Source organism: Centruroides sculpturatus, unplaced genomic scaffold, assembly GCF_000671375.1.
Source record: "Centruroides sculpturatus isolate CEXI.00-Female unplaced genomic scaffold, Cexi_2.0 scaffold3450, whole genome shotgun sequence".
NCBI lineage: Eukaryota > Metazoa > Arthropoda > Arachnida > Scorpiones > Buthidae > Centruroides > Centruroides sculpturatus.
In genome coordinates, this window is record NW_019387545.1 from 1 (window position 1) to 10,299 (window position 10,299).

The 10,299-nt window shown below is 34.4% G+C and overlaps 1 protein-coding gene across 1 annotated transcript; it reads left to right on the plus strand.

The window, feature by feature from the left end:
• Window positions 1–1,168: 1,168 nt before the first annotated feature.
• LOC111616484 (obg-like ATPase 1) lies at window positions 1,169–6,646 on the plus strand (the record flags this gene model as incomplete). Its single annotated transcript, XM_023357888.1, has 6 exons — window positions 1,169–1,207; window positions 1,654–1,751; window positions 3,471–3,611; window positions 5,071–5,167; window positions 6,232–6,354; window positions 6,432–6,646. Coding segments are annotated over 6 exons (606 nt in total), but the record flags the coding sequence as incomplete, so codon positions are not given.
• Between the last annotated feature and the right edge of the window lie 3,653 nt (window positions 6,647–10,299).

The window sequence follows — 10,299 nt, forward strand, 5'->3', positions numbered from 1 at the left end:
TATCTGCAATATGAGAGATTAATTACGGAGTTTAAAATAGAGAATTGCGTTGACGGCCATCTGATAAGTGTATTTTAACGAATTATTTAATTTTTTGTTTTTTTTTTCACAAGTAGACTAGAGAATACAGTATTACATCAATACGCATCTCGTGGTCGAGGGTATAAGGTTACGTATCGCAATCACTTAACTTTATAATTGTTGGAATTTCTTACTCGATCTCAAGAGGGGCAATGCCCCGTTTGTCCCCTCTGCGGACGTCCACGTTTGTGACATAGTTCTGTCTAGAGTGAAATATTTAGAAAAATAATTTCAAAAATCTTTCTTCCTTTCACAAGTGAATTTTGTAAAGATAAGAAAGGAGATGAATAGCATTTATGAAAATGTTTAGGGATTTTATTCAGTATGAATGCGATTCATAATTTTAATGACGATGACATCGAACTAATTGGCAAGTCATATCTGATCGAATAGTTAACGGGTTCTGGTTAGTATTATTATATGAAATTATAATGCAAATTATTAAATAAAAATAAATAAATATAGAACTTATTAAAAATCAAAGAGAGTATACATTTTTTCGGGGATCCAATAGTTATGTAGAAGCCGCTATGCCACTCATTTTTAGGGGAGATGGCTATTTTACCCATTGTTTCACATATCTTGGCCGAGCCCGGTTGGGGTTCTGGAAGTTTTATAAAGTTCGAGAGCCATTTATAGTAACGCTCAGTGACCTTGTAACATATTCGCAAACAATCCGTTCCCTTCATTAAGTAAATACACTGGTCTCTGCTACTGGCATTTTTTACAGCTCGTCCAAGATTCGTGAAACGAGCTGTACTTGAACATTTTAAAAGAAACTTTAATTTGTTTATTTTAGTTTTAGATAAAGGAAAGATATTTTGAAAACTAGTTTTTAAGTCTGTCTGTGTATATTAATTAGTGCTAATCATTTATTAAGCAAAAATGATTTACGGATGCCATTCCCAAAATAAAGCGCGTTATCTGTGTCTAAGTATCTCTTGGAATTTAATTCACGTTTTGTTTTACAATTAAAAACTTTCCTAGAGTTACATATAAATCTTTCTAATATGACGTCAAGACTGTAACCACTAGCGCCACCTGTAACGGCTATGGGAACGATATTTATTAAAGTGTTTGATTATAGTTTGCTAAAATTAAGTTATTCAATTACCGAAATTATTTTGTACGTTGCTAAAACTATACTATTAAATAATATAAAAGAAACCTATTCACTATTAAGTAACAAGCTTTGAATTTTATTATTACTATTATTTAGATTATGCGAATATTTATTGTAATTATACCTTATTGAATCTGTCAAATCTATTATTTTCTACGGGAATTTAAATTTTTAATTTTAGTATAATTAAAGAAGTGAAAATATATGTACTGTACATTTGGTTTTTATCAATATAACATTCCAGTATTCTAAAATTTCACTTATTTCAGAAGTTGTAAGAAGACATATTTGTAACAAATTGCCAGTGATAGATATTAAATGTAGAATTATATCCTGCAAATATGTAGCAAGAAGTATAATGTGTAATTAGGTTAATTTTGTCAGTGAATAAAATAATAATAATATTAATAATATATCTAATGTAATCGTTCTCATATTTTATTTTGTAGATTGAGGTGTTAAACAAGCATTTGCTTCTCACTTCAAAACCTATGATCTATCTCATAAATATGACCGAAAAAGATTATCTCAAGAAAAAAAATAAGTGGTGAGTGATATTTGATATCTTTAAATTAATTCACGGACACTGGTATAAATTAATTTGGTAATATATAGCCCGACGTGCTCGATACAAACGAGATCTCTTACCCGTTAGAAGGTGCATCCAATCCCGGCCGGCTAACAATAAACAACGGCCAGACAATTTCCTCGGCATGATACTCTTAACAGATTACGCTTGTGTTAAATCCAAAGGTGGTTTGGGACGTACTAGACAAGACTGGATAGAACTATTGTCCCTTCCACTATTTAAAGCTAGAACAGCAGTCAGATGATATCAATAAGTATTGGGTTGGACCTGCTAATAACAGGATGGAGAATCTGGGGGTTGAGAAAGATGACTACCCAGAAGAGACTTGTGTCAGCTCTAATAACATACTTTACAATTTCCCACCCCGTGGAAATGTGGCTTGCATCAACTATGAAGCAAAAGTCTGAACAACGAAAATAAAAAAAATTAGGTCAAAGGAGAAGTTACGGCAAAATCGTTCTCTTTGGAGTTGCGTGTAGATGGCCGACACATCATTGGAAGTCTGTCACCACCCGTGGGCAGGAGTTGTAATTTTGCATGGATGGCTGCCACTGGGCAATTATTTCGCAGATGTTGATGACAGAAACCGATGTCCATCCAGGAGATGTTCAACACAATGCATTGTTTGCCTAATGCAGGTTTTGTTTACTATACAAATACTTCAAGTTTTTCTTTTCTTTGTTTTAACTTACGACGTAAAAACACGACAGGTTTTCGTCCATATAAAATGATTTGAATGTTTGTCTAGCATATCGCAGTCCATAAATTGCACCCGAGCCTATTTAATTACAGGTTTCGAAGTGACTCGAGGCAAATTTATCTACAGAAATACGGCAATGATAACATATAATGATATATAAATCTTTTTAACTATTAGACTGTTAAAGAATTAGAAAATTAAGTATTTCTGATGCAAATATATTTTTCATTTGGCAACGATTCAAATCAAAAGACATTAAATTGCAAACAATGCATGTAATTGCCCTTCATGTTTTTGACCTAGTCCTCCATTTCAATAGGACATCACAAATTCAATTTTGATCATTCCAGAGAGTTGTTTCGTACGGGTGTGAGGATTATATCACGCAACATATTTGAAGTCATTCTTTGATTGTTTCGAATCTTGGGAGATTTGATTAATTGCAGAGAGCGAAGTCTGTTTTGAACTATTAATGAAATGCAACTTTATTAGTTTTCCACCCTCCTCTCAGAACTGCATGCTTGTAATTCTAAACTCTCCTAGCCAGATAAGGGATTACCAATTAAAAGGGGCAGAGTCCACCTGGGGGCAAGGGATGGGACCAAACCAGCTGCCTCATACCCTCAACCTGTAATCAGATCTCATTTGCTTGTTGTAAAGGATATCCAAAGTGACCAAACCAAATAGGCTAGCAAATGGTACTAGCCTCATTAATCTATATGTACTCACAAATAAATAGAATGTGGAACTTCCTAACTTCTTGTGATAATTTGTTTTCATTCATTTTTTTTAATAATTGAAATTTGTAATTCTTAGGTATTATCACTACTACAATGAAAAAGTATCAGAAATGTGAATAAATTATGTGAATGCATTTCTCTTTTTAAGTTATTTAAATAATTTGTATGAATAAAACAGAATAAGTGGGTTTGTAAATATTTATATATTTTCATAGAAACAAGTTTTATTATTTTCAGGTTAACAAAAATTAAAGCCTGGGTTGATGGCAATGATGCGGGTGCATCCGTAATCCCTTTTAGTGCTGGATTGGAATTACGGCTAACAGAAATGAATAAAGACGAGAAAAAGAGCTTTTTGGAAGAAAACAAAACTCACAGGTATTAAATATCGTATTAAGTTTAATTATTTTGTTAAAATTTGAGCATTTTCTGTTGTTATCGATTGATTAAAAATTCTAGTGAGTTAATTTATTTAATTGTTGATTTATCATATATAGCCAAGGAAAACCTATTTTTCTTCTTTAACCCACATTATGAATGTAATGAAAGATTTCATAACGTTTAATCTAAATAATTCTCATGAATAGTTTAACATATGTTTATTTAATTTGCAAATTTTCTAAGTTTAGCAGTGTAGATTTAGTATGGAAACAAGTTTAGCAAAGCATAAACCCAGACAAAGTGGGTTGTTGTTCGGGAGCAGAATGAATCCTGTCTGTCACCATTTGTCTTGTCCAACAGGACCGGTGTCCCATTATCATCCCAAAGCATCTCCTCACACAGCGCTGATGCAGTAATTTACGTCCCTTGTCAGCCAGTTATTAGGAGGCTCATAGAGGCGATCCTGACACCCCGAAATTAGCACCCTACCCATAGTGATTTGCATAGCGAATCCAGTCGGGGTCTTGTCACATTGAAGGATGTCGGGGAGTACGCCCCCACGCTGTCCGTTTTGGGTGGAGACACATTTCCCCACTTAAATAAGACAACGGATGCGGACGATCGGACAGACGGGGAAGATTCGGTACCGAATCCGTACTCCGTCGGAGGGATCGGGTCGTGGAGAGAAATCACGTGACGCGACGCAAACGCTCCCGGACCAGTCTGTCAAGATAAGTGCCGTGATGGATGGAGTCCGTGAGTTTGGACGCCGGTGGAAAAATATTTTCGGCCGCCGTAACACGTGACCCGGCTCCGGCTCCCCTCTCCCGCTCCGGACCCCCGGCAGTAAATCCCCCATCGTGACACCTCGGTAATAGGTTGCAATTAATTGATGGGTTTCACTCCCAGAGCGCACAATACATCACCCACCTGAGATTCGTCCAACCCCGCGCCCCGGACCACGTGGGTGGGGTCAGAGCCTCCTCTCCGTCTGGCGTCTACGAAATCCGATATCCTGGCCCCCCTTCTCCCGGTCGAGAATCCTTACCGGTGCGTATTCCCGAGATGCGGTTTGACTGCAACCCTAATCCTCTTATTGGGATTGGGTCGGGCGCGGTGGTCCGTTGTATTTCCACGCGTGCGGGGGGTGCGTAGGGCGCGGACACCGGCCACCGACTATACAAGACCATCTGTTTGCAGCCGCATTGTGACCAGCCTGGCATTGTCGGGACCCGCACTTGTCGTTTGTTAGTTTGGTGTTAATCCGGATTAAACAGATTGATCAATCTGACCAAGTTAAGCGCATTTGACACGGATGTCATTTTGCCGTTTCGGGGATGACATCTCCATCGGCTCCTCCCTAAAATGTTTGCCGTGGCTTTGTTGCAGCTTACCTATTTTAGAATAAGGCATGTGAAAGCGAAAACAGCATGCTTATTTGTGTTTTTATTTGCAGTATGTTGGACAAGATAATCACAACGGGCTACAAAGCGTTGCATTTGATTTACTTCTTTACCTGTGGCAAAGACGAAGTCAAAGCGTGGACCATACAGGTAGGTAGTGCCATCTATCGATTCTTTTTGTTATCGTTTCTCTTTTATTCTGCCATTCCACCCACCGAGTGTCGAGCGCACACATAATATTGTTCCGGATATCTTCCCCGCCGATAATTTGGCGGGTAACGTCACGGGAAGGGAGGAACCATTTATTTTGCGTCGCTTGTCAACTGCAGTTTGCAAAGACACGGTCCAGGGAACCACCCCTGCCATCCGCACTCTGCTCGTCAACACCTGTCTCGGACGCGGGGGATTTTTTCTCCCCCAACCCCTGCACCATTTAAGGAAGCGACGGCGTCTCTTCCAGGGCCTTTTTTGCACTCGAGCCCTATCCGGCCCGTTTACTGCCCCGCGGCGCCTCCATTTTCCGGAGGTGATGGATGAACTCGCGTTTGACTGCTGTATATACGATGCGCTTGACACCATTATGAATTGTGCCGGGGTCGAGTCTTTGGTCCCCCGCGTCTAATTTTTTGAGAACCAACCACTTTACATAACGTTCCGCCATCTATCGGTCACCATTGTAACGACCGACGGTGGCACAAGTTTCGAATTTATCGTAATTCGTGCGCTTTACTGTTTTAAAATATTAAATTATGAAATAAAATTTAACGCTTTCAGTTATGGATTATTCGTGCAAGTTACTTTTTAATAATCTCGATTCGTTTTCCAACGTGATTGCACATAATTTAAATGAACATGTAAAATCGTATTTAAACTATCACATATGTTAGTTCAGACACGAATCGAGAGATGGCGACATCTGACCGATAGCATTATAGTTTCTAGATTTTACAGCTTTATTTGATTTTATTTTTACACAGTTTATATTTTAAAATGATTATTACTTATATACGAGTTATTTACCAGATTTGATGTAACAACAAAACAGCATTTTTTAAATATACAATACACGGAGAGAAAAAAAGTTAACAATGGACTAAACATGGCGTCCTGGGTTAGAAAGTGCCTCTTTATACTGTATACGCGTTTCAAATCGTATCATTGTCGCTTCGTCGGAAATTTTAATTTTGATTCTTCTTGCTTTAAACTGCTTTCAGAAAGGAACGAAGGCGCCTCAGGCGGGCGGAAAAATTCACACCGACTTTGAAAAAGGCTTCATTATGGCAGAAGTGATGAAATACGAGGATTTTAAAGAGGAAGGCTCGGAAGCGGCAGTAAAGGTATATTCAGTTTCGTTTGTTGTCGCCAGATGGAAGCACTGTACGTATGTAATGACGGTTACTTTTTTCCCCCGTAGGCAGCGGGAAAATACCGACAGCAAGGACGTAACTACGTGGTGGAAGACGGAGACATCATCCTTTTCAAATTCAATGCCGGAGCTGGCCTACAGTCCAAAAAGAAGTAGACTTGTATAAACTGCAATCTCCTTTTTTCGTACCACGCAGATCACTCACGGAGGCTGCTTTGTTAAATATATTTATGTTTAAAGTTGGAATAAATGACTTGAAATGATTTTCTCTATTATTTTTATTTTGGCATAAATAATTACTATTGCTAATTATCTACGTAATGAATTTGTCTGGTGAAATGAAAAATATGAGATTAAAATTCATTAACATTCTACCGAAAATTTTAATCTCATTTTGTTTTTTTATTCCAAATTATGAAGTATTCTTACTCTTTTCTACATTTTCTCATATACATAAGGAAATAATCGTTTTAAAAAATTGTTAGTTTTATGTTCTATCCGTGCTGCTGCAACGTCACAAATTCAGCTAAACACTTAAATGAAATTTCCATTAAAAATTGCCGAAAAAAAAAAGATTCGGTGGTACAAGCGGTGTAAAAGTTACAAATAGGCATGATTATTTATTAACTAACCGCGTATGAAATGACAAAATATTTTTGGACTATAAATTTTGATCGGATGCAACAAGATCTGATAAAAAACAATACGGTTTTAACTTACGTAGATGATAAACCGATAAACGATAGCGTTGTAGCAAAAAACAGAAAAGAAAACTCCCAACGATATTAGTAACAGTATAGTTATCGCTGTTTGGCATTTAATGGCTCTAGGATGTAAAAAATTATTTTGCGATAAAGATGTAAAAAAAATTAAGCCGATAAGCTAAATTATATTAACTCTGAAAATTACTCTAACCTAGCAAAATATCGAGTTCAATGATTTTCTAAGAACGAAATCAATACGAAAATACCGTATTTAGAGGTATGAATTTTTAGTATGTTTTCTATCTACCATTTTTCGTTGACGAGTGAATTGCATATAAAGAAAATGAAAACGTTGTTTTATTAGAAGGCTCTCCAAATAAGTAAAATTGCATAAAGATTGCAATAGTAGGAACAAAGCGATATTCTATTACGTAAAATATGAGTTATAATTGAACGCTTCGGTAAACTAATATCCAATCCGGTAGGGTAACAAGTTATATAGTCTCTTAGAATAAGAATGGAACCGATGGTAATTAGTCTACCTACGCGAAGAAAAATAGTACAGAGTTTACTACGAAGTAGGGCATTCTGTATATTTGGAAATTGTTATCTTCTCTGAAATTTTCAACGATATTGCGATTAGGAAAGAAAAAAAAAATCATACGACGTCATATTATGAAATGTTTTAATTTTCGAAGTTTTTAGTCTTGAAACAGCTTTATTGCTTGGCTACGATGGCGGAGTGATACACACCCAAGATCTATCGCGTCGTCTCCATTCTTATTCTAGGAAACACTATAGGATATCGCTATCGCCATCTGTTGTTCGTTTGAAAAAACTCGGTGATTTTTAATTAGACAAGTTTTTAATGCAATTAATTTGAAAGGAAATAATGATTTTTGATTGTAAAATAATAATTAATTTTTTTTACAAGCTGGTAATCTTATAATAAATCTGTTCGACTATAAAAATTGAATTTTTAATTACTTTTGTGATTAAATTTGTATTTATATCGTTCGAATTAAACAGAGGTGCTTCGGCGTAAATATAAAATAATTTTAGCAGCAATTAATCAAACCAGTTAATAATTCGATTATATATTATTTTAAAAATGGCAGATAATTAATTGCGAAAATATACGTTTATGCATATCATTGACAATTAATTATCGCTCTACTTGAATTTTTGCCGGATCACGCAACTCTGCGCCACTATTACCAGAAAAATGTTGAAAGAATGCAATTTAAACGTGGAGTTAAAATTTTGTTTTAAAAATTTTAAATAAATAGCGCCACGATCGAGACGAACATCGATTTGAGCCGCTAGCAGATCGATAATTTTATCAATAAAGAACCCAGTAACTTTCCCGACAAAAGGCACTGCCAATAAAAAGATTGCGGTTTGTGCGTTGAGGATAATATATAACAATTTGAAGTAAATTCTTATTTATTAAATTGTTAGAAAATTGATATAGTTGAGCATCTGTCATGATGAAATAATTGAAAAGTTTGAATTATCTTTTATTATTGTAAAATATAGAAAGAAATTTTACTATTGTTAAGTGCTAATTAGGTATAAAACCAAACGCGATATGTACTAATAATCAATTATACGGGCGGATTTCAGTTGGGCTATAATATGGTTAATTAATTAGTCATATTATAGCCCAAGAAAGGTCCAATACATAAATGTAAATTTTAATTAAGAATAAAATGAATTCTATGGTAGTAGTGCTAGAATTAACACAAGCATAGACAAGTGCTAATATTAGTAAAAGTAAAGTAAATAGAATTTGGAAAAACTGAAAAGCAAAATGGTGTCAGTGAGAATTCGTAGCGCGTCGTTGGTTCTATGTTCTTCGATACGTTTTATACGATTCGAATTAACAACTAAAATCAAAGATTTAAACGAAAATTAAATTTATATTGAGTAATTCTAGTGTTTAATTGACTAAATATGTAATGTATCAATTAAAATGAATGTATGTCTGTGCTGTATGATAAATTTACACGAGTTTTGTATTGATGAGGAAAGTTTTTTAATTAAAATGTTAATGAAAATATTGGAAAAATCAGACAAATATAATAATTTTCATTAGAAAATAAATGTACTGTATTTCTGGATAATAAATAAAAATACCGTAATTTATGTCGAAAGTTTCGATCTGGAGTGTTAAAAATAAAATTTGATGAAATGTTAAGATAAAATATCAAATATATTTTGAATTAAATTAATTAATTATTTATTTAAAAAATCATTGGAAAGACAAATTTATACAAACAAATGTTCTTTGTATTAATGTGTACAGAATTGTTCAATGTAAACATGTTATACAGAAGAATATTTTAAACCATTCGTCGTGGAAAATTCAAAGAAATGTAATAATTGAGGAGTGAAAATATCAAAACTTTTAAATGCTAAAATAATGAATTGAAACATTATATTCTCTTTAAAAACATCCAAACTCTGTGCAGTAGTTAACAAATAATTCAGAAAATAAAAATATGTTTAAGACTGAATAATTAATCCCTTTTACGTACTGAAATGTGTAAAAAGGAACATTTACCGAAATTTAACGCAATTTTTAAACCAAATTAATACAGGAGAAAATTTTTTGAAATTTGCGAAAATTCTAAATGTAAATTTCAACTAAGAACAAGCAATTATTTATTATGACATTTTCAAAATGCCGGGCTGCAATTTTTAATTATATTTTAAATTTATTTAATTTAAAATATGTTCTCCGCCACAAATTAGTAGTGGCTTGCCCCTGTACATCATACTTTTCCGTTAGCAATGGAGTCATGCCAATCATCTATCTAGCACCTTTCTGGGGAAAAGTTTTGAATTAAAATAACGTAACNTTTGAAATTTGCGAAAATTCTAAATGTAAATTTCAACTAAGAACAAGCAATTATTTATTATGACATTTTCAAAATGCCGGGCTGCAATTTTTAATTATATTTTAAATTTATTTAATTTAAAATATGATTAAAAGTCATATTTATAATTTATTTAATTTAAAATATGTTCTCCGCCACAAATTAGTAGTGGCTTGCCCCTGTACATCATACTTTTCCTGATAACAACAGAGTCATGCCAGTCATCTATGTAACTCCTTTCTGGGGAAAAGTTTTGAATTAAAATAACGTAACTTCCGGTTTGCATTGGAAGTTCGTATATAGTTAATCGGGCCTCCTAACTTTAATCTT